General features: G+C 32.8%; 1 protein-coding gene across 3 annotated transcripts in view; it reads left to right on the plus strand.

Annotated features, from left to right (window-relative positions):
- Window positions 1-26,305, plus strand: part of LOC149409459 (uncharacterized) — a 456,446-nt gene that overhangs the window by 296,777 nt on the left and 133,364 nt on the right. For all 3 annotated transcript variants that reach the window (XM_089649883.1, XM_089649884.1, XM_089649885.1), the window contains exon 2: window positions 7,916-8,080. In XM_089649883.1, the coding sequence (XP_089506009.1) occupies window positions 7,916-8,080 (165 nt within the window). The remainder of the gene's footprint in view (window positions 1-7,915; window positions 8,081-26,305) is intronic.

Genomic DNA, 26,305 nt, shown 5'->3' on the forward strand with positions numbered 1-26,305 from the left:
TAAAAAAGTTTGCATGCATGTCGATTGCGTACACTTACCCCGTCTGCGGGGTAAGTATACGCATACCGTAGGGTAAGTGCTCGCACCGCAAAGAGTTATCCCCCATTGCAATTATCACACTTAAATTGCCCCTTATCGTAGTCTGTGCAGTTCTCATGCCACCATGCTTTACACACAATACATTCTATCCAATCTTCTGTTGGTGGATCTCGATATTTCTCCTTGCATTGTGGGCAAAAATAGTCCTTAGAAGCCTGTTTTTGTGCGCTCTTTAAACAGTTATGCACGCTGGAATCTCCCGCCTTACGCTTTGTGGTGATTTTTTGTGTTGTGACTTTCTTGAAAAGAGGTGGTCGTCCGATTTCCATGGTTTTAAATATTGGTTTTCGGACGATTTTTGCATCTGCATCTGTCTGCTTCTGCTGAAGTTTCTTTTTATAGGGACTTGAGATAATTATTTCAGACTTTCTAGCATTTTTCAGTTTGCGTAAAACCGCCAAACTTGAACAACGTTAAACCCAATAGCTCTCGCAATACTTGTGGGAGTAGTCTGTCTTAAACCTAAAATAGGGTTACGTTTTAGAAATCCAATCCTTGCCAGCCATTTTTGTAATGTTGTCAAATCTGTTCTCGATCTTGTTGATTTCAGCATACTCGTAAACAATTTTTCTCATTGTCTGCATAGTCAGGCCGTAGAACATTTCGTCAGTTTTACAATAATCAACGATTTCGGCCTGAAAATAAATGAATAATTATTAGATCAATAGTTTCACAAAAAAATGATATCTGCACGATAAATTGAGTATCTATTTATCTAAAAATCTACCTCTTTATCTGGTATAAATGTCGGACGATATCTCCCCATTGAAGTTGCTATTAATTTTAGTTTTAGGCGTTTACACAGAGTGGCTTCACTGATCCCAACAATATCTGCAGCAGCCCGCTGACTCTTCCCCTCTTTCATAAGCCTTTTTGCAGTTTCAATCTGCTCTTGAGTGCAAACTGACCTCTCCGGGTGCTTTCTCACGTACACACGTGGCATATTTCACTGTAAAAAACGACGAAAATTGAAATATTATGCTATAAAATCAATTCTATCTATCGGGGTAAGTGTTCGCACTCGTCCAACTGCGAACGCTTACCCCAGCACACTTACCCCATCACACCAAAATTCAATAAACTTTAAAAATCAGATTAGTGGTCATCTTTATTAGAATTATCACTTTGCACCCGTCTAACTAACAATATTTCACTAAAAGTTATCATAGACCACGTCGCTCTGACACAGCTGGTTACACAATAGCACACATCGGTAACAGAGATGAAAAACTTAAGAAAAGCACGAAAAAAAGTAATTTACCTACCAGTTTTTATTGACAAATCAGCATCCACTGTACACATGTCCCGCTTCGGCGCGATCCAGAAGGCTACTGAATTAAGGAACGCGCGGGCTCTTAACAGGCACAATCTTGTCGGAAACATCACTGCGAACACTTACACTCCGCGTACGGTTACCCCACGTGACTCTACTACATTGTGGACTGCTATCTTCGCTTCTATGGATATTTTTTTGGTAGCGCCAACCGCGTTCAGCCCCCCATTAATGCATTTACCTGAATATACTCTTCTTTCAATAGCTCTGTCGGCCTTCGCAACTTTCGTAAATATGATAGTATTAATAATAACCATAAAATAAAGAATACACCCGCAAGACAGATAATCCTAAAAAGTTTAAAAACCACTGGCGCCAATTTATTTCACCAAAAATAACCAAAAATTGTTCTACTCACGGACTCTCGCAGTTTTCTATTCACAGTTCTATCGGATTATCTTATTAGTGACTTCTTCCAAGTGACCCAACGCATCAACCAAATTATTAGTATACCTACATGTAGGAGGATAAACTGTAGCTGGGACAGTAAATGTGTTGAGGATACATGCTATCAATTCACACCCTTAGATGGTGATTTATGTTATCATTTTTTGTCTACTGCAGCCAACATCCGACGATAGATAAGGCGAGAGTGGGTTCCATTAACTCCCCCTAGCCGAGCCACACTGAAAATTAAGGCTTCTTTCCTCAACGAGCCCACTAAACTTATCGCTGGTAAACCTTCGTAATTTCTTGCCGGTTAAAATTTTTCGTTCTCGGTACACGGTTACTTTTAAGGAGCTATAATTCCCCTTAATTAATTACGACCCAACAAGTTTAATCAAAACCCCGTTGGAAATACTTCTGTTACCTCGACTAATTTAGTTTTAGTCACTTCCATTACTTACAGTCCATTTAATCAAGTGTTTCAGACTGGAACACTGACTCTTTTGTTTTCGACTACCTTAATAGTATACGTATGAAGTTGAGCACCCTTTTTAATGTACTCGTGCGTTATTTTATTTAAAAAAACAGATCCAATAGGTTTGCTGAATAAATAATGCTTATTTCGTGGGCGCCGCCGTTGGTTTTAAATTGAATTTTTCGTTGAGGAAGTTTTACCTACACTCTGAATGTTCATATAGCGCAAAAGCTAGCACTCGTGTCAAGATGTGTGCAGAAAAGTCTTTGGACTCCTAACCAGCCAGCTTCAGAAGAAGTAAACAAGCCGGGGTAGCAAAGCCTTTCTCAGTTACAAGAATAGTCATTTCCTGCTCTTGCTGCTTTTACCACAATATTGTAGTTTTCATCGGAATATTGAGTAGAATAGCCGTATGTTCAAGCAGTATGTCAAAAGGAACTTGTGTGAGCACGACGCAGAGAAGTTTTTCCCAGTATTATGATAACAGTTTATTTACGATGGCGTATCTTTTCCGTTTGCGGTGGCCTCTCGCTGTTGTGAGTTACGATATAAAAGAGGGTTTAAATGCTACTAGGATTTTCTACAACACAATAATATTACCTGGTCCAAATTATTTTCCACCCCTTCTCGGTCAAGAGTCACCTCACCTGCCTTTTCCTTACTACCAACCACCCAAAACAAAGCTCTGTTTTTAAAAAAATATGATAAATTTTCCAGAAAGTATTTAAATATTATTTTTTAAGTTATTTTTATCTACAACAAAAAATCCAGGAATTATTTGACATTTGTTTATAGTCTTACATCATGTCATGTATTTAATGTAAATAAGTAATATATTTGAAATTGTGTATTATAGTATATTATTAGCTCTACATCTTTATATTAATTTTTTTACATATTTCGATTTCATTAGAAATGGAAAAGTAGACAAAATATATATTTTTAGTTGTTTTTTTTGCCGATGAAATTCAATTTGTTTCCCTACTTACTTTAAAAAGATCGATCCTGTTTTCTTCTCAGTATCCAACCCAAGTGCTGAAATTGTGACAAATTCTTTATTTTAAAGAACTTTTGGCAAAATACTTTTAAAACATTACTTTTCGAAGAATTTTCTCTAATGTAGTATTTCTTCTAGTGCTTTGTTTATTGCTTTGAAATGGGTGGAGAACATCGTATAAAATGTAAACAACAAATTGTATGGTGAAGCCATCTCCATACATTAACTGTTTTTATGGTGTGGGCTTCTTTACACTGGGAAGCCGAACAGTGAACCCTGTGTGATTCGTGGGTTGTCCCTGGCATCGCTCTCTGAACCTTACTTTGTTACACAAAGGGAAACGGTACAAACTTTGCTTTGTTTCCGGATAAATTTATTATTCTTGACAGGACAGGGATGGTAAATAAGATTCGATAAAAGATAAAACGTAAGAATAACTTTTCAAAATGGCTTCACGTGCAGAGCAAGCATAAGCTACAGGTTTGTGGAGTATGGACGCATCTCAAAAATACTCTGGGAATATGTAAGATGATGCAATTTGGAGGTTTTTCGGTACAAAACAATTGATAAGCTTCCAGATTCCACAACGTAATACTAGAAGTCAGGATTTATTTCAGAATACAGAAACAATTATACCAAGTCAGTAGACATCTTCAATTTATCTTTAAACAAAGATAAATTTTTTTTTTTTTTTTGTACAATAAATAATGTATATTTGTTAATATTCTTATGTAACAGCACCACAGCAAAAAGGGCGTTAATTAATAAATAATAATAAAACCAAATATCTTGGCATTTATTATTTTCATTATCATAGTGTTAATAGTTTGCGAAGGCGAAACAGCTGCCACGCGTAGTAACAATTACATAGAAAAAACTTGTAAAAAACCTATTTTTTAATATTACATAATATTTATTATTAAAAATAAAAACTTTAGTAAGGTGGATATATTATCAAAGAATCTTCTTAACTAACGGTGCAAGAGACTTTATCTAAATGGTTGAAAAAAGTTGCGTTGACTTAGAAATTTAGTCACGAAATGCTATAATTTCATAACAGCTGAACTCACGGCTTGGGAGTCTCGCGGTTTCACAAATTTGTAGTTTATAACCTAATAAATTTCTCTAAGTTATAATTTTCGGAGTGTTAAAAACAATTCAATATACGGAGAAGTTTGACGACTTGGAGTTGCTTCTAAGGGATTCTATAAATCTTCCTGGTTGTCCTTCTAATCTTGAAGATTCGAAGGACAGCCGACAGGCAACAACTTTTATTCCTTTCCATGACTCTGTGTGATCAAATTTCCTATTTCCACACCATATATTGAACATGTAGGCATCAACATCCAATGTGTTCTTCAGACGTACTACGGAAAATCTCTAAAGAACCAAATCTGACATGCGTGCTTTGCATCCACAATCGCTGGTTCTGGCACTAGTGTGTTCTACACGAGGGCTTTGATGAATCTACATAACAAATTAATCTGCTTTGACTATGTGCTCGCGAACCAGTTATTATTCACCTCGAAGCCAAGGGATTGTGATAAGTTTTAGCTCGAATATATCCAATGGAGTATGCATAATACATCGAGAGAAAATCGTACATTATAAACGTGAGATGAAAATAAAGACTCGGCATGGCTTATGGAACCTAGCGTATTGTGAATACATAATATATATACACGTAATCTGTGGGTATATAATAATATTCTGTATTTGACATAAATTTGTAAGCAAGTCTACAGTCATGATGTTTGAAAGGGGGGATACCAAAGTGGTGTGCAATATAGTTGTAAATAATGAATACTTGGAGCAGGCGAATGAGTTTGTGTATTTGGGAAGTATGTTTATGAGAGATTAACTGAAATCTTGCAGAGAATGTAGACAGTCACCTTTCTTTTGTGTTGAAGATCACGTTTTCAGAATGGAATCGATATCGGAAATCGGATATGGTCTTAATATGAAAAAAAAATTTAAACAAGATTAAATATCTAATACATATTTTGGATTTGCCCTTCTTACAGAGTCAAAAATAAAAACAAAAGTTTTCGGAGTAAATAAATCGCGTTTCAAACGAAAATGACAATTTTCTCCAATCTATTTCACATTTCTTTGAAATTAACAAAAATTACCGCATTTTAAAATTACATCTATTATAATTTCACTTTTCTTTTCGGTAATGAATGAATGCAAATTAACCCACTTCCCAACATGTGATCTAGCTGAAACTCATCAGATAAACTCGTTGTCGATGACAATGCATTCTATCAACTTTTGGTAACTCGTGGTAATCACGAGCACACACGCGTTACTCTGAAATCGGATGACATTACAGCGGTTAAAAATTTCAATCCTACCCGTTCGGCACTTGGCGAGGTGGGTGGAGTTGTCGACTCCACTTCCTGGGTACGAATCCTTGGTCAAACCAAAAAAAGAAAAACGTTTTTTAAAAACAATTTAAAATTGATGCCTTAAGATAACTTGAATGATTAAATGTTACAAAGAGATTTATAAGCTTCAGTGATTTATCTTTAAGAAAGAGAATGTTCATATTACAGCTACCTCACAACCATAAAACCTAAAAGGAGTCAATATTGACTTATGTAGTCTGTTCCATAACATTAGAATGAAAACCTGTTTTATAACCATAAGGTATTATTAATAATATATGTGTTTCCCAGAGCTTCCATTTTGCATGAAAGGATCAAGAAATTGATCAATCCGTTACACGTGAAAGGAAGCTTAATATGGAGGTTTCAACTATTCATTTTCATTCGGAGCGGAACGTTTTATAAGAAAACTTTGCTCTTATGATTTTCAAAGTACGAATGTTTAATATAAAAAATATGAATTCCTTTAATTTCGGTGCGTATCTAAATTTCGCAATAACTATTCACTTTATGAAAAGAAAACGAATTCTCGACTCACCGATTTTTTGTTTGGAATTCTTTTTTAATTTTTAAATATAAATACAAACATTCTCGGGTTACGAATAACCTGTAAGCGGAAAATGTTGATTGTGTTGTGATGGAGGAATTTAACACACTTCGTCTTGGTAGGACCCAAACGCGATGTCAACTTAGCCACCGACCCTTTATTTTTTCATAAAAATATATTTTGCAACAAGGTTAACACACAATATTAATTTCATGGGTACATGATTTGCGTTAATTGAAATTTTACTAGTGAAATAATGCATAAAACTATTTAAGTTCAATGAAATTTTGATTTTCGAAATTGTAGCTGAAAAGTATAAATCATATCGGACACAATTATTGTATTAATTAACCATTTTTTTATTTATAACGTGTATTTGTTTGGTTTAAATGTTTGACAGATGCTTAGTTGAATTAATAGTGAAGATATGTTACTGAGGCAAGACGTGTGGTTTCACTAGGTCCATCCGTATAGCTATTTCATTCGTACACACAATTCGCACTTATTCTTAGAATGGCTATCCTTTTCATAAGTGGTAAATCATTTTTTGTTTGATTAATATAATTATAAGGTGTCTTGTATTTTTATGTTGTCGTTGGATAAATGTCTAAACTTTTCACTTCATCAGAGTAAAAGTTGACTATATTCATTATTTTACACCAGGGCTTACGTCAGCCTCCAATAGTTTGAAAAAGAAAGTAGACTTAGGCAAGAAAATAAATTAGTTTCTCCATTCCCTGAGAAGCCCAATGGTTTTATAGAAAATTCTTTTGACGAAGGCTATGAATCTTAAAAATTGTTTATTTGAGGTTGTTATTGAATTACAAATTACTCCATGAGACTGGATGGTTCTCCCTTCAATTTAGTTTTGCTCGCAGATGTGATTTACGTGATCGATTATTTACGATATTCTGTTCGTTGAATTGTATAATAACTATGTCGGATTTTCACTCAGGTTTTAATAATAATTTTTGAATGATTTATATAGCGCCGTTTTTGTACAAAATCACCTCAAGGGCGGTTTAAATACATCTATTTGAACTTAATTTTGTTTTCGGTAATGAATGAATGCAAATCATTCGGTAATGAAGCTGAATAATGAATTTAGGAAGATTTGTATAGCCAGATACTTCTCCTCCTTCCTCTTACCCATCTCACATTTCTCTCATCTACATTATTTTCAGACTTACAATACCCAAATTATGAATGCCGTAGTCTCACTGACTCCAGACGATTGGGAGCAGTTGGGACTCTTTAAATAATAATAATACGCCTGGCGTACGTATACATACGAAGTGACGGCGACCGTTGAGAGCAGTTGGGACTCTTGTGAGATTTTCAAATATATGAATAGTTAAAATGGAAGTAAATTAGTCTTTTAAATTTTTTGATGATAAAACAATAATTTTATAATTATCACAAATATACTTAACGAGATTCATAACAAATTACAAATTCAATGTCATTTTGAATAGATCCGTCGCTAATTTCAGTGAGAAAAGAAGCAAATATACTGCACAGAGTTTTGGCGACCGGGCAGAAAAAACCGAGGAGTCCCTGAGGCTGGCCGAATGAAGCGTCGTTCCATGCAAGAGCGTCGTCGGTTTAATTCCTCTAAGCTTACCAAAAGATGTTCCATATAAAAAATTCCAACTCAAACTAACAACCCATTTTTTATTATTTGCAGACGAGGTTGAGCCCCCACCAGAAGAGGAAAAAGAGGAAGTGGTAGAACCAGTGGAGGCGGTAGAAGAAGAGGATAGACTGTCCTCCCGGAGCTATGCAAAGGAGATAGTTGCCGGTGAGGAGAGGCCCAAGGTTAACTCGGGCCAGCAAACCACCCCAACTGATGGTAAGTTTTTACTACCCCCCTTTATCCGTAATAAAGATACCTAGCTGTCTTCTATTCTGTGATTTTGCAAGTATCTTAAAAATACAACCAACCGCCATAAGGTTTCATAAAGTTTTCATACCCTCTAGCATGTTTGTAAAACAAAATTTTGTACAAAAAATTATTTTATATGTTATTTTTTACCAAGGTGAACATTATGGTGATGTCGCGCCACAGGCGAAAAATGTGTTCGTGTCATTATAATGTTGCAAAAAAAATTACCCATAATTTTAAAGTAGAAAGTTTGCTTGTTAAATTTAATGTCTTGCCATCCGTAACGGAAACTGATAATTTAGCAGTGCAGAAGGAAATATTTTATGTCTATATAATATTAATTTGCTCTTGGCGCACGACCAGGTGTTAGGTACGCCACTGGTAACGCCACCATTGAACATTTGTTTCGACACGTATCACCTTACCACACGAACAAATAACTTACATTGTTTTATATTTATATACTACATGGTATGAGGTTTTTAACCTCATTGTACGCTTGCGAAATCACAGAAATATAAAAATGATTTTATGTACGACATGTTTATTGCACCCTTGCGTGTTTTGTTATATATTTGATCAAAACTATTTGTAATGAGCGATGCGATTTTTAATCCATTAAGCCGTTGGAAAAATAACACAAAAGAGAGGTACAATAATAATATAAAACAATAACTATAAGAAGTAGCCAAGACTTAGTATTGCCGTACGTGTACAGGGTGTATCAGCAAGTACTCGACAAACTTATAAAATAAATTTACATGTATTTTGGTCTCCGCTGACTTTTTTTTTCACCTAAAAATATTTTAAAGCAATAGGTATTAGACAGTTATATTGGATGGGGGTGGGTTCGGCAGTTATATACTATAAAAGTGACTATATTTAAAAAAATATATTAGACTTATACTGAAAATTAAGAAAAAACAACAACAAAAAATTCGCTGGTGACTAAAATTTGGTTAACATTTTTAATCCGAATAAATTCAAGAATTACTGAATAAACTTTGTAGGGTACGTGCGGCACCCTGTAGAGTCACGTGGGGTAACCGTACGCGGAGTGTAAGTGTTCGCAGTGATGTTTCCGACAAGATTGTGCCTGTTAATCGCCCGCGCGTTCCTTAATTCAGTAGCCTTCTGGATCGCGCCGAAGCAGGACACGTGTACAGTGGATGCTGATTTGTCAATAAAAACTGGTAGGTTAATTACTTTTTTTCGTGCTTTTCTTAAAATTTTCATCTCTGTTACCGATGTGTGCTATTGTGTAACCAGCTGTGTCAGAGCGACGTGGTCTATGATAATTTTTAGTGAAATATTGTTAGTTAGACGGGTGCAAAGTGATAATTCTAATAAAGATAACCACTAATCTGATTATAAAAGTTTGTTGAATTTTGGTGTGATGGGGTAAGTGTGCTGGGGCAAGCGTTCGCAGTTGGACGAGTGCGAACACTTACCCCGATAGATAAAATTGATTTTATAGCATAATATTTCAAGTGTCGTTATTTTTTTACAGTGAAATATGCCACGTGTGTACGTGAGAAAGCACCCGGAGAGGTTAGTTTGCACTCAAGAGCAAAAAGAAACTGCAAAAAGGCTTATGAAAGAGGGGAAGAGTCAGCGGGCTGCTGCAGATATTGTCGGGATCCGTGAAGCCACTCTGCGTAAGCGCCTAAAACTAAAATTAATAGCATCTTCAATTGGGAGATATCGTCCGACATTTACACCAGATAAAGTGGTAGATTCTAAGATAAATAGATACTCAATTTATCGTGCAGATGTCATTTTTTGTGAAACTATTGATCTAATAATTATTCATTTATTTTCAGGCCGAAATCGTTGATTATTGTAAAAAAACTGACGAAATGTTCTACGGCCTGACTATGCAGACAATGAGAAAAATTGTTTACGAGTATGCTGAAATCAACAAGATCGAGAACAGATTTGACAACATTACAAAAACGGCTGGCAAGGGTTGGGTGTATGGATTTCTAAAACATAACCCTGTTTTAGCTTTAAGACAGACTACTCCCACAAGTATTGCGAGAGCTATTGGATTTAACGTTGTTCAAGTTCGGCGGTTTTACGCAAACTGAAAAATGCTTGCAAATCTGAAATAATTATCTCAAGTACCTATAAAAAGAAACTTCAGCAGAAGCAGACAGATGCAGAGGCAAAAATCGTCCGAAAACCAATATTTAAAACCATGGAAATCGGACGACCACCTCTTTTCAAGAAAATCACACCACATAGAATCAGCAAAAAGCGTAAAGCGGGAGATTCCAGCGTATATAACTGTTTAAAGAGCGCACAAAAACAGGCTTCTAAGGACTATTTTTGCCCACAATGCAAGGAGAAATATCGAGATCAACCAACAGAAGATTGGATAGAATGTATTGTGTGTAAAGCATGGTGGCATGAGAACTGCACAGACTACGATAAAGGGCAATTTAAGTGTGATAATTGCAATGGGGGGTAACTCTTCGCGGTGCGAACACTTACCCTACGGTATGCGTATACTTACCCCGCACACGGGGTAAGTGTACGCAATCGACATGCATGTAAACTTTTTTATATAACTATTTGATTTATGAACCATATAAGGTTTTTATGGTTGTTGGAGATGCCTTAATAATCGATCATATTAATAAACAAAAAAAATGAGCAAAATACCTAAAGTTTTTTAATACAAAAATCCCAATGTAAAAATTGCGCACGGTTACCCCACGTGACTCTACATATATATATTTAAAAGGTCCTTACATGTAACTTTGGTAAGCAGCAGTAACTTATTCTTTGAGATTTATGGTTGAATAAAAATTAATTTAGTTTTATAATCTAAGCCTGTTTTTGACACGCAGGGTTGGTATTTTTTGCTATGGCAACGTTTTGGTATTATTAATGAAAATCAATTGTGTTATTTACCCTGGCTAAACTTTACTTAACTTTCATATGTTATTTTTTTAATAATTTTCCTTTATAATAAGTTGCTAAACATTTTAGTATGAGATATCAAGTATCTACTGATAAAATTTTTCATAAATTCGAGAGAACGGAAATGTTTCGGCACGTTTCCAAAAGCATATCATCGTTCAGGCACGCTCAAACTTCGTGTAAATAGAAAATACAAAATGCACTCGGTTCAATTCCATTCTTCTAGGGAATTGTAAACTGTTCATCAAAACAATTATGTTTAATGTGGAACGTGGAATGTCTAGACCAGTGTTTCTAAAAATGGTGCGTTAATTATAAATCATTAATATTTAGTTACATTGTTTCGTTGCTAAAAATTGGTTGCATTTGTAACCATGACTGTGCTAAAAAAAAAATGGCGACACTAACATTTTGTGATTTGACTTAAAATATAGAAAAGTTTCGTCTGCGCATCTCCTGCGGCGCATTTTATTTGGGGCTACTTTTTTAATATATTTTAAAGATTTCCATTTCAAGAAAAATAAAATTCGTAAAAAAAAATTTATTGAACAGAATATTTGGAAATGTACAATCGATAACTTTTTTATTGATTTATAAATACATCTCTTTGAATTACATTTTTGTTTTCGGAAATGAATGAATTTAGTGGAAATTAACCTACTCCTCGACATTTGACCAAGCTGAAACTCTGCAGATAGACTTGTTGTCGATGACAAGGCAATCTATGAACTTTTGGTGGTATTCACGCTTACACACGCGCAAACAAACGCATTTCTCTGAAGTTGGGTATTATAAAAATTTACAGCAAATCTTGCAGCTGCTGTAAATTTTTATTATATTCAATTTCAGAGAAATGTGTGTATTTGCGCGTGTGTATGCGTGAGTGAGTGTCACTAAAATTCAATCTTAGAATGCATTGTCATCGCCAACATTGAATCTAGTCAAACCAAATATGTGTGAAGCAATAATTTTTTTACATTTAATCATAAAATCTCCTATTACTTGAGCGGGAGTGCATGGAGATTTTTGAGTTGGGCACGGTACAAATAAGGTTGAGGAACACTGGTCTAGACTTACGAGTTCTGAGAGTTATTTGTTGAGAGAGGCAATAGTTTGAAGTTAAAACAAAAACTCTTAAACATAACATGTATTTAAGTTGTTCATTGTTCGTCGACATACAAGCGAATCTGAATAACAACTACTTAATGTAACTAATGCAGAAGAGTAGTTTTGAGTCGTTTCTGTACTTCAAACATCTTCATCGTATTGTTTTGTATTTCTAATAAAACATTATTTTTTCACATTTGTAATAATTTCATCAAGACCTGTTCTACAACTGAGCTAATCCTACTATATTTCCTTCTGTTATATTTACTCTATCATACCTCAAATAAAAACTACCAATACATATTTTCTAGATTCGACCGCATTCTTTTCTGTATTTTCTGTTTCAAATTTTTGTATATATATATATATCTTAATACAATTTGAAGTTTTCCTCATTAATTTATTACAGTAATAAATATATTCAACCAAGACTTGCAGAAAATTCAACAGATGTCGTACATTAAAATAAAAAATAGTATATATTTATCCGAGACACAATCGATATTGAATTTAGTTCTACATTGAGATAGCATCCAAAAAAATGTGCGTTAAGAAAATGAAGATCATGTTAGTAGTTCTTAGTCGAAGTATGATTCAGTTAAATATGACCAAAAGAAGGATTGGATAAGTTCAGTGATAAAGTAATGCTAAGGTCCTGTGTTCAATTCCTAGATTTCCTAGCAACCATTTTTTTCTATAATATCGGTTTTTTTTTTGAGTATAATTATTAGTATTATCTTCAATGGTGAAATATGGATTTCATTTCCACAACCGAAATGGTTTATAATTGTACCGCAGCAATCCAAATATATTTTAAACTCTAGCAGTAGTTGCTTGTCGTGTACTGCAGGTTTTCCGTGAAAATGAAAGCATCGCATATCTTACCAGTTGTATTAAAATGAAAGCATCGCATATCTTATCAGTTGTTTTAAAATGAAAGCATCGCATATCTTATCAGTTGTATCAAAATGAAAGCATCGCATATCTTATCAGTTGTATTAAAATGAAAGCATCACATATCTTATCAGTTGTATTAAAATGAAAGCATCGCATATCTTATCAGTTGTATTAAAATGAAAGCATCACATATCTTATCAGTTGTAATAAAATGAAAGCATCACATATTCTATCAGTTGTATTGAAATGAAAGCATCACATATCTTATCAGTTGTATTAAAATGAAAGCATCACATATCTTATCAGTTGTATTAAAATGAAAGCGTCGCATACCTATTATCAGTTGTATTAAAATTAATAATCAAGTAGTTGTTAATTAAACAATATTATTTAAACTGAACGCCTTCTGTGAGCTGATTAAATGTTGTTTTCGTCGGATTATTGCTGCCATTATTGGTTGAACAACTAAGCTTAATTAATACTATCAGAAGAACCACTTTCCGTTTGACAATCGAATGTTCTTAATTAGTTTCCAATTTGTACCGAATTCCAGTAAACCTTATTTATCTTTGGTGGATATTATAAATCTTACTTAATGAATTCTGGTCCTAAATAATTGAGTGCTCACTTCACAAAAAAACACATCTATCTGAGGATTTTTTTTCTTTTAACTTATTTTGAAGGTTATATCAATCCATTTAATAAAAATATGTCATTGTATATCGAGTGGTTAAGACGTCTGTTCCGGTAAGACAAGAGATTCTGGGTTCGATTCCTAGCTATGACCGTTTTCTTTTAATTTGTATGTGTCTTTTCCTGTTTTATGTTTCGTTTCGATTTATTACTATTATCTTCAATGTCATCTATTTGAATGAATGAAATGGAATCATGAAACTAGAAATTAACCCACTTCCCGATATCCGATCGAGTAGAAACTCGGCAGATATACTCGTTGTCGATGTTAATGCAATCTGTCACTTGGTGGCACTTACGCACACACATATATTTTTGGTTTCTTCATAAAGTCAATAATGAAAATCAACTAATTTAAAATATTCATAAAACTACTATAGACAAATGAGAATTGATTAATTAGTTATTTTTATTTGAAAAATTACATAAAATAAATTTAATTTTCATAAAATAGTAAATTACAGCATTTAAGCGAATAGAAAAAAAAACAAATAAACAAAAATAACAACAACTTAAAATTAAAACTATTGTCAACACGGGTACTAATGCGAAAATAAGTTAAAGATTTGACTATTTAAAAAAAGTTTGGTTATTAATAATATTGTTTGTTATTGGTGCCCTTTTTTACTCATTTAAAGAACGCTCTAGCGTGTTTAAATCGCACTTTATGGAACGCGCGTTTTTTAAAGTTACCATGGCAACATCAACAAATCAACAAAATGTGAAGTCTAAATGTCAATTGTGTTTTTCATTTCCATGACAACAAGTTATTGTGATGTCACATCACGAATTCATTAATAGTTCTTATTTCCAAATTTTTAATAATAATATCAATATTTATGTTTTCAAAGTGTACCAATAAAAAAAATAGCGTAAAGTATTCGTGGATAACTGGCCTTTAAAACACTTGCTTTATTTCGAGTACTCGGCTACGCCGTCGTGCTCGAAAAATCGCGCATGTTTTAAAGACCTGTTTATCCACTTATACGTTAATAAACTATTAACACTTTTTCTAATTTCAATTTTACCTAATTGTTAACCCATGTATTTGTATGTTGCTTTCCTTCATTTATTTGGACGAAAAAATCAGAATAATAATTATTAATCAAACATTTTAAAGGTTTTAATAGTTTAAGAGCCAGTCTCTGGGGAGAAAAATTCAATCCTCAGTCAAACAAAAAAAATCTTTGAAATTGACTACTATCCGTCCACATAGATGACGCAACTAAGTTGAACAATGAACATGTATATAATATATTTTTTTAAAGTGACTAGTTGATTTTTATTCGTTTGTTAGAATTTATTTAGAGTAACATTTGTAGATACGACGGAAGTCGCCTTCTTATGGAAGGCCAATGATTATCATTAAATTCTTCCCAGAAATGGACTAATATTGTATTCTTCGATAAAAAAATGTCTGCCTAAAAGTAAGAAACTAACCAAATAAAACGAGATTCTGTTCGAACATCGTAGAAAAAGGAGGGCTGACGTTTGGACTTCTTCGATAATGTAACCTATATCCGATTGGTCGAGTCTGGTGGAATAAATCCTTACAGTACTGGTAACTATATAGCAATTGGGTGGTTATACTTGTATATGTAATATGTGCTCAAGGTACATAGTCTAATCTGTTACTTCCAATCCTGGGAGCAATGTAAGGGCATTTTTACGAAGCCAATAAGGAACTCCAGTCCCTTTGTTTATTTTTGTTAATATTAAACTTCTAACGTAAACACTAGTAGTTCTTAACAAGTGTCAATTTCATAGTTAAAAGATTTCTCAGTTTAATTTTTCGGGTCTCCCCAAAGCGCACCAAATCCACGGACGTGACCTGTGACGTCACCAGGCACCAGTCTCAAAAAGTATACGTTATTTAACAGGCGCTTTATTTGGTACAGGATTTGAGGCGTTTTTTATTCTTAAGATTAATTTTAACGTTGAAGAACTCCGGGTAAAATTTTAGCATCTCATCACTAAAGTTATTGTATTGAACCAACGTGCCAAAATACATACATGACCGCAACTGATAAACAATTTACATGTGTTTTTAAACCTACATTACAACGAGTTAAAATTACCATGAGTTATTTCAACGACTTTCAAAGAGAAGTTTAGTCTCTTTGTGTCCGCCAATATAGATTATTTTATTCATCACTATTTGTATCTCAGTTTATCAAGATTTGTGATATGACTCAACAGAATCGCTTGGCCGATACAATTCTGTTACGCATTTGGCGTGAAAAGTTAATTTTTCAATTCAGAATAAAAATGAATTGAAAACGCGATAATCGCGCGACTGTCGTAAAGTTTCCACGGTAGGAATATAAATTAAACCGACCTGTTGTAACGTGAATTTAATACTTTAGAATTATGACTCTCCGGGAATGTTAAACTTAAGCCATAAAAATAATCTATTTTATGATGCGGTATCAGGAGAGATTTTAAGGAATATTTTAAAAAATACATATTATCTATTTAATATTCAAGTTATCGGTGTTTAAAACACACTGCTTGTGAATTACTGTGCCTACGTTTTATTAAATAAATTGTCAGACTATTATGAGTCAAAATAAATCTTATAAATGAAATTGCTTCTTTTTTATTTTTATTACAGAAGGATATATTATTCATAGATATAAGGAAATTATTAAACCAATCTGATATAATTTTGTTTCTAATATGAAAAGAAAATTCCTTGAAGAATATTTAATTTATCAATGTGGTATTTTTAACCCAACTTTTGCGAAAGATGATGAAGATATGTTTTCCTATTCAGCACTATTTTCAAATTATCAGAATAAACTCATAACAACACTCCATTCACCCGAAAGGAATCAGTAACAAAAATAAACAAATGAGACACACGGGCCACATCAGGGAATAAGCTTGAATAACTTTACATGAATTTAAATCTTTTGTATTATTTTGAAATGGGCAAGTTAATTTAAAAGTTACTAGTTACAAGCGACATGGATAATAGTTCTCTTCTAACAAAATGGATTAATTTATTTCTGAATATTATTCCTTGTGGATTAATACAGTCAAAATGCAAAATGTTGCAAGAGCATCATTGCAGGAATATTTTATGAAAGGACTTGTTTTTTTTCTTGCTTGTTTTTCATTACTAGATTGCAGTACGTATCTAGGGCGGCTTGAGATGTTCTTTTAGGCCGCAGCGAGATGTAATCATAAAAAAAATAATAGAATAGAAGCATAGTACACAAAAACAGGTTGGGTAACAAATAGGGATATGTCGCAATATTTTTGCACGCATCCAGATCCTTTTATATTGACTCTATTGACCCTAACAACAACAAAAAAGTGTTTAATTTCACCCGACAAAAACAGAGTTTTACGTAAAATTCTGGTTAGGTTAATGGGAAATGCATATTTGATACATTGATGTAAATATTTGACAGTTAAATTAATCGTATATAACGCAGGCTTCTGCCGTAATGTGTATTATAAGTACAGTGATACTGACAGCCAGCGCGCGCTGTCACTTGCACTAACAACAATTGGTTTTGTAATAATTATTGTGCGTTGACTGGGTTAGGTTGTGTTTTAATTTAAAATTTTGATTATTCTATTTTTTTCGTAAAAAAATATATTAGTATTTCAGAATGGTGAAAAGTAATTCATAAATAAATAAGTTATTCAATTATTGAAGATAATATTCTCAAACGAAAATTTGAAACCGAGAAATCAGAAAAAGATACGGTCTTGGCCTTGCCGGGGCGCCGCTCTACCAACTGAGCTAATCCAATCATATTTCCTTTGGCCATATTTAACTGTATCATACTTCGAATAAGAACTACTTATTTTATCTTCATTTTCTTAACGCACATTTTTATTTTCAGCTATCTTTATACGAATGACCGCAAGATTCTGCGATACCATATTCATCTCAAATAAAATGCAATCTAGGTAGTGTTCAGTTTTTATTTTATTGTGCGTCATTTATTGACTTTTCAGCAAGTTGAGAAGATGATTAGTTTTTGGAAATAATTATATTTAATTAATTAAGTAGATTAAGTATGTGTTCTAAAAGTGCGGTATTCCAAGATTGTTGATTAATTTAATCTTAGTAAACGAGATCTCTCATCGTACATTGTTTCTTAGATGATCATGATTCAAGTGATTAATTATAAAATGTTTTGAATGTAAATGGGGTTTTGACGATTCATATAATGTAGATAATTGGACAAAATATAACAGAAAAAAATTAAATGATCCTTCCCACACTTAATTAAAGGGTTACGTTTGGCCAGTAGCCGTGTCCAGAGTTTTTAATCAGGGTAAGCAGTATGAAAAACATTGAATCAATAAATATTATTTTTATGATTTAATCTGGCAAAGGATCGTGCAATTTACCGCTATGATTAGGTAAGCAACTAAGTGGTCCAAAAAAAATTTATGCACATTAAAAGTCAATTACTGGATATATAAAATCTTTATATTTTTTAACTTAATTAAACAGGAAATATATAATGGACAAAGAGCCAACTATATATTGCCATAATTTCGTTGGTTATGTGTACTAATGAATAGAGGCGTCAACGTATAGCACCGATAACATTTGACAGCGGTGGTATATTTTGTACCCAAAGGCATCGCACTTTTATAGAATTTCGTACATCAAGTGTGCGTTATTTTGCATACTTAGTTTCTGCCTTTTATTCTATTCTATTACTATTCGAGTTGGTACCTACTTTGCGCGTATTTTTGAAAGTGTAGATTGATTTCTTGCAATATTTTATAAACTTTAATACTATATATATTTTCAATGGCATAGCTACAGCATTCACATGGGAGGCAGTTATATAGACCCTTAAGGGAGGGGGTTTCGTTAATGTGTTCTTTTCGAACAAAATATTATAATAATTAAATTGTTTATTCCGGTATGTGCGGAGGTTAGTGCGGTCCCACACATTACATATATATTAAAAAAATATATATATATAAAAAATATGATAAAAAAAAAAAAACAAAACATAAAATAGAACAAAAATACCAACAAAAAAAACAGATGAATTGAATTCAAAACAGAATAAAATGATAGTGATTAATTATTATGTTTTTGGGGCCTCTACTTAATATATGGTTCTAATAATATTGTTTAATTTGCAAGAAATCTTTAATTGTAACAATTCTAAGACTGAACATTTCAAACACTCGCTTGTACCTAGATTACATGAAATTAGTAATAGGTACGCAGATGTAGCGGATCTGTTTAACTGCACAGAAGCTAGGTACAAAAAAGCCTTAATATCATATCTTTTAAATCATGACCAATAAAATGTAAGTCTACTCATACTTATGTAAAAAGTCAAATACGTAGAAAATTTGTATTTTTGTGAACTCTTTGCTTTTTATATCCTCTTTTGTTTTCTATTTGTCATAAATATGAAATCTCTATCATATACTCTAATTATCAAACTAAAAAATTTCAATTTTTCAAAACATTTTTTATGCAAATTATGATAATATTCATATATTTATGTATGTATGTTTTAGAAAAATTCGCAGAAAAACATTTAAAATCACTATTTTACTATATCTGTGGTTGAGTGGCATAATCCTAGGCTCTGGCCCTAGAGGTAGTGGTTTCGAAACCAATTATATGTTTTTATCAGTAAACGACATAATGTAGGTCACTAGACTCGCTTTGTCGTCAGGATTTTTGACCTTCGTACCATTGACCTAATATAAATTTAATGTACCTACATTATCGTACTCCTGAACAACTTACCTACAACAATGTTTGCATGTAAAAGCCTTCAAGACGTTAATAAATAAATGAATTTTTAATGAAAGAATTAAAATAATTAAAATTCTCCGACTTAATATTTATGTTCAAAATCGTAATTGGTAGTATAGGCAGCCCTAATTTACTTAACCTCAATGAATTTCATGTACTTGCGCGAGCTACTCGTTCCAAAATAATGTTTAAATGTATCAATACCAGGGTTGAGCATTGAAAATACTCACTTATACCTAAATTACACGAAGTTAGTAATAGATAATCAGATGTGGCGGATCTATTTAACTGCAAGAAGGCTATAATATCATATATTTTCAATAAATATTAACTAAACCTAGAAAGTCTACTTAGAAGTTTTGCGTGTACCTGCATCTCTTACTTTAATATCATTATAGAGTTTCTGATCATTTTATACTTTCTGATGTCATTGTATTTGATTTATTGTTTATGGTATATTTATACCGTTGTTATTATTAAATAAATAAATAAAGAATGTTATCTACGAGTACTATTCTTTTTTTTCTTTTCTTTTTTTTCCTGTGCAATTCTGATGTCGATTGGGGTGGAGGGGCTAACCCCCACTTGTATTACTGTTGTTGTACTTTGAAATCTATTCTAAATGAAACCATTGAAAAAGTAACATTCTCAAAAAATGTGGCTGGAAGGGTTTTAGAAAAAAAAAACGATCGATATATAGACGACAACACTAAATAGTGCGTGGGAAAACATTGTTAGAATTCCAAAGTTAGGAAAAACTTGAACGTATATCACATATATTTAATACATTATTTAAATACAACAAATTAATGTGAAGTAGCGCCGCTGTTTATTATAGAGGGTAAACATATATTTTTATATTAGGTTAATTGTATTTCTTTATAAAATAATTACCCTAGAGCCTTTAAATGTTGCACAAAAATTAATTAAAAAAATTATTAACAATAAAAGTAGTCACAGTTGATATATATTGAAAGTAAAACTATATCAATAAGGCAGTTGTACATATTACATGCTCTATGTAATTTTTTAACAGCATTGATACTGCCAAAAGATTACAAGAAGTGCGCAACTCTTGATTGGGTTATTCTTTAATGTATTAGCCGGTGAATACAAGAACATGCTTTAGACAAAGTTTTTTCTTATAAAGCTCTGTTGCTTTGTGGTGAAATTTCACAACAAAAATTCACTAACTACGGGACGTATAAAAGTACAGGATATAATAAAAGTAAAGGTAAAAAATTATTATTATTATAATTTATTTATTTTTTTATTATATACGTACATTTTTGTTTATTTGTTACAATATATGATCAATATTTCAATACCCCTCTTACATAGAAGCATTAGCCTTTCGCTGGAAGAGGAGTGTACATTGTTTTATTACAGTATGTAAGTAATTAAAAATAAAATGATTTTAAACTTATTTGAAGAATGGAATGTTACTTAAGGAAACTAATTGAGATGAGTTATTCTTAAGATTAATTCAATTAAAATATACAGTGTTTTACAATAAGAGGTGTTATTTTGATATTCAATCGTAAAAGATCAATGGTTTCGTTGCTTGTGTGGCACGTAGCACCGTCTTATTGAAAGTAAACGTTGTCCAGATCAATACCATCTAATTCCGGCTATAAAAAATCATTAATCATCTCTCGATAGCGCAATCCATTCACCGTAACTGTTGCTCCAGCCTCATTTTCGAAAAAGTAAGGTCCAATGACTCCGCCGGATCATAAACCGCACCAAACAGTCACACGTTGAGGATAGAGAGGCTTTTCAACAATAAGTCTTGGGTTTTCCGAGCCCCAGGTGCGACAATTTTACTTGTTGACGAAGTCACCGAGGTGGAAATGGGCCTCATCACTCAAGATGATTTGCATTTGATTCACTCAAGTGAATTTTAAGCGTGTATCGTTCCATTAATAAAAATGGAACGATACACGCTTACGTCAAATGTCAAAAAATGAAAGCTTCAAAAGTAACATCTACCGAAATAGCGGGCTATTCAAAATAACAACTCTTATTGGAAAACCCTATACAATGTACAGAAACAACTCTACATGATAAGAATAGAATTAAGAAAAGAAAGAAAAAAACTTTTTTCCTAAATTCCGTTTGTTTTTTTTCCAAGCAAAAAATTCTACTTTTGTGTCTGAAAACTATCTTAAAACGTTGAAATTTCTAAAGAAGCTATTTTTTTTGGTGTGTAGAATTATCTCGCGAAGTACACCTCGAACATCCTGGTATTAATGTTATGTTTACGGATTTTTTCATCTGATTCATATCATGCGATTGACCAAACAAATGAAAAATTTTACTCCCATACTGCTGAGTTTTTCCGAGGCGTAATTAGCAATCTCCGATAAGACAAGGTACCAATATAAGAAATTTAACACCGTTTACTTTCAATGTTCTTCTCAACTCATCTCTTGTTTGCCTAAGAAGTCCCAGGTTCCTTTTCTGTCTTAAGAACGAGATAATTGAAAACTCTAGTTCTTTGTTTTCTTTACCCCACCGTTTCAAAATTTGGTTAAATAAATTCAGAGAAACAGAAGAATTTTAAGGTTTTTCCTTCGAATTATTATTTGAACTATTTCTATTTAAAATAACGTTTTGCTACCGCTCGTTCGTTTTGCTGCTGCGGCAAAAAAGATTAAAATAGTACTATTAAAAATATTATAAAAATTCACGAGAAATGTTAAATGTTCAAAACTGTTTTTAAAATTTTCTTGTCGAAGTATTTCCGAGAGAAGTTTAAAACCTAAAGTTTTACATTGTTGGAAGGAGGTATTCTCATGAACTGGTGAGCGCATTCCAGACTATACCATACTGGAAGGAATAATATTTCTTCAAGATACCATCTTCAACAGACAGCTACTTCAAAACTGAAAAGAACGATTCCTACTTTTATAAGAATGTTAATTATTTCTCAATTTTCGGTTCAGTCTTTTGTTGATACATTTGAAGAATAGCAAGGGTATGCGAATTTCATTAAATTTCAGAGATATGCTTACATGTCTACCTGTGTGTCTATGTTTGCCACCAAAAATTTAAATAATCGATTGTCATAGAATCTTTCTGACGATTTCAGCTCGATCCGATCTTAGGAAATGAGATAATTTCTACTCCAAGATTTACGTTCATTTTTGAACGAAAACAAAATTTAAATTTAAATAGATGAATTTAAAAAGTAAGATTAAAATAAATGCATAAAAAAACCTATTAAGTAATATCTAAATACCTATAGTAATACCTATTAATTAAAAAATCTCTAATTGGGTTGCTACGTAAAATTGGCACATTTGAATTTAATGATATGATTGAAATTGAAGAAAGTTAGAATGACAGAGAATAATTTTTTTAAAAGAGTTTTTATACTTAATTAGAGGTCCACAAACTTTTTTGTCGATTTTTCTGTTTTGTGTGGACCCCACGGTATTTTCGAATTCACTTATACCCCACACAATATTTTCAAATCCATGATGGCTAGAGAATTTCAGAAAATTTCGCAATATTTTTAAAATCCAAGGAGGGAGTGGGTGACTAGGGAATTTCGTAATAATATATACCCCACAAAAAAAGCCAGATAATTTGAATGGTTCAAGATTTTCACAAGAATTTTCTTACTTTGAAAACGATTCCGCATGAAACCATAAAAATTGACATTCCCAAAAAATGTGGCTTAAAGGGCTCTCATGGACTCCCATACAATGGTCTATCGCCTATAGGTAGAAATCGACCTCTGGGGCTTGATAAAGACCACTTTGGAAATGACTGAACTAAATAAACATCGCAAAATCAAATCGCTTTACCAACAAAAAAATCATTACAAGACATAATAAATAATAATGTTGAACCCTGGTCTAAGAAATCCCTACCTACTTAAACCGGTTTCTCTGCTGTTTGGGCTATCAATGACTGTGGGAGTTTTTGAGTCGATAGACAATGGTGGGAATATTGGGGATGTATCATGATGGTATTCTCAAGCCACTTTCACTGCCCACAGTGCCCACCGTCTCACCTTGTATTGTTCACTCCGTTTCTTACATCATGATATTTTAATGAAACCCGAGATGTTTCTGCTTTCACTCCTATGAGAACGCAGACTTGAGTAGAAAACACTGGAGCATGAGAGATCATTTTTTTATGATTTAACAAACCCATTATATTCTTACTGAAAGGAACTAAACTACACGCTGGCAAGGTACAAATTAATAGTTCCAAATTGTAATTTTTGCACACACGTAAAAAAGTCTGCAATTCCATTCCGATCACGCTACTTTACGATGAACTTACTCTTCGACTTTTGACGTGTCGTGCTTATCAACAGTTTCCACGATAAACAATGTATTGAATTACACATCACTTTGGATTAACATAAAAACATGTCTACGTTGCATTTTTAATAACATCTAACGAGTTTATCAAAATGATGGTGTGGGTGTGTGGTAGGTATTTACGAATGTTAACATGGGAATTAGAATGTAAATTTTCAATTGTACAAATTAATAATTATAAGTTAAGAAATTTGATTAATGTTGGTAGGTACATACCAACTAATTAAACTAATTCTTTATTTATTCAATATCTTATTTTTTCTGCATTGAAGCTATAGTAATTATTTTAATAATGGCATTAATATTGTGATTTTATCAAATAAGTATTAAAAAATAACGGATTACAGCCCGAAGAAACTCTGTGAAATAAAGTTTCCAAATTTCAAGAACACATTTTAGTCTAAATCGTATTAAAAAAATATTAGAGAATTTTATTATTTTTAATTTCTCCCTCTCCCTGTAAAGTTGTTTATTACGTTCTGGTTCCGGGTTCAAGATGGTGGCCATGTTGAATACTACCTTTTTATCTCGCCAAAGTTTGCATGATCGTGGTTCCTCCTACTACGAGCTGTTATACACTATAAAGTTTAATAAAATAAGTCGGTGGGTATAAAACCTATTTAAAATCTTATGATTTCAGAGGAAATTTTTGGCTTTGATTTATTGTATGAGAGAATGATTATCTTACAGATGCGAGGTCTACTGTTCACAGAAGACTTATCAGAAAAGTACCCATTTTTATTTACATATAGCTGTTGGTGCATTGGAAAACTATCGGAGGTTGGCCATCATCGGAGAAATTTTGACCCTGCTTACTACAGCCCAGAACAACTCTGTGACACTGCTGCCTGTCACGTAGATTTTTAAGCCATGAAATGCGCTCTCTTTCTCTGTTACATGTTCATTATACACATTTGTTTTAGTGCAGATCTGTCAATAATCACGGGATATTCTGAATTCTTGACAAATCAGTTCCAATTTTGAAAAACAATTTCATGTTAAAATTTTATATTACTGGTAAATACTTTATTGCTTATCTGAATTCTTTACAAAATCAGTTACAATTTTGAAAATGACACTTAAATTCAAATCAAATCTTAGTTCCAGACTTCATCGAACCAGAGTTACGCAGGACACACGCACAACCGAAATTAGTATTGTCGATCACAAATATAATACTTTTGTAGCTTTTCTTGAAAATTTCTCGTGTTGTGTTTACGTGCCACTTTTACATTAGCGGTGGAAGTTATTTATTTAACTTTTCGTGATTTTTATTACTGAACAGAAATTTTAGAAAAATTTCAGAATATTTCGTTGTTTTCTAATAACTTTGCTTTGCTCTGAGCGGGATGCAAGTTTGGCAAACATTTTCAAATAAATTTGCGGGAAAGTTTTAAAGTGGATTGAATTCACATTTGATGAGATTATGGCCATAAGTTCCCAAGGTAGAAGTTGCGGGAGGAAATGGGGATTTAGCACAAAGTTGATTGGTACAAACACCGTCGTAGATCATTTCGGAAGTTGACGACATTTAGTAATAAAATAAAATACAATAAAGTATATAAGTAATAAAGTAAAATATAATCAAGTATTTAAAAATAAGAAAGAAAGAAAATATATCCACAATATACAACATACAATGAAAAGAAAAAAATCTTTGATACCTAGGTAGTAGTACAGTAAATAGAAGAAAAAAAGGTTTTCCGAGTGAAGTAATAAAAATAAAGAGAATAATTATTGTTATCAAGTTTAATTTGTAGAACTTCATTTTAATTTGAAGTTTTTCGTCTTGTCGGGCGTCGCGGCGTTTTCATTGGGCGACGTCGGCATCGTTGTTGCCGGTCTGGAACACTCCGCAATCAAGTTAGCGACTCGGTGGTGCAATTCACAACGACACTGGAGATACCAGTCTCTCATTAGAGATGAGATGGGTCTTAGATTCAAATGGAATGGAACACCAAATCCGTCTGCCACCAATAATTGAACAGCTGCCCAAATAATGGGTGAATAATAATTATGTTTGTATTATTTCAACATTATGCTACCACCATAATACAGGCTTTTTGTATAAATAACTTGAGTTATTTACCTTTATGTATGGAAAAGCTATTTGGGTACGTTTTCCGTGTTTTCTATTCGAAAAAAATAATCTTTTTAAGTTTAAGAGGTTTTTATGCATAGCACAAAGTAAAATATATTATTTGAAAACAATGATGATAGTAGATCATCTGACCGGGACTCAGAAGGCGGCGGGTTCAATTTTCGTCTTCGGCATGTACAGGGTTTTCCAATAAGAAGTGTTATTTTGAATAGCCCGCTATTTCGGTAGATGTTACTTTTGAAGCTGTCATTTTTTGACATTTGACAAGTAGAAACTACGCCATTAATAAAAATGACAACGCATTGAAATTATTAAAATTCACTTGAGTGAATCAAATGCAAATCATCTTGAGTGATGAGGCCCAT

The sequence above is a fragment of the Hesperophylax consimilis genome, chromosome 31 (assembly GCF_061612785.1).
Source record: "Hesperophylax consimilis isolate HC1 chromosome 31, BYU_Hcon_1.0, whole genome shotgun sequence".
NCBI classification, from domain to species: domain Eukaryota; kingdom Metazoa; phylum Arthropoda; class Insecta; order Trichoptera; family Limnephilidae; genus Hesperophylax; species Hesperophylax consimilis.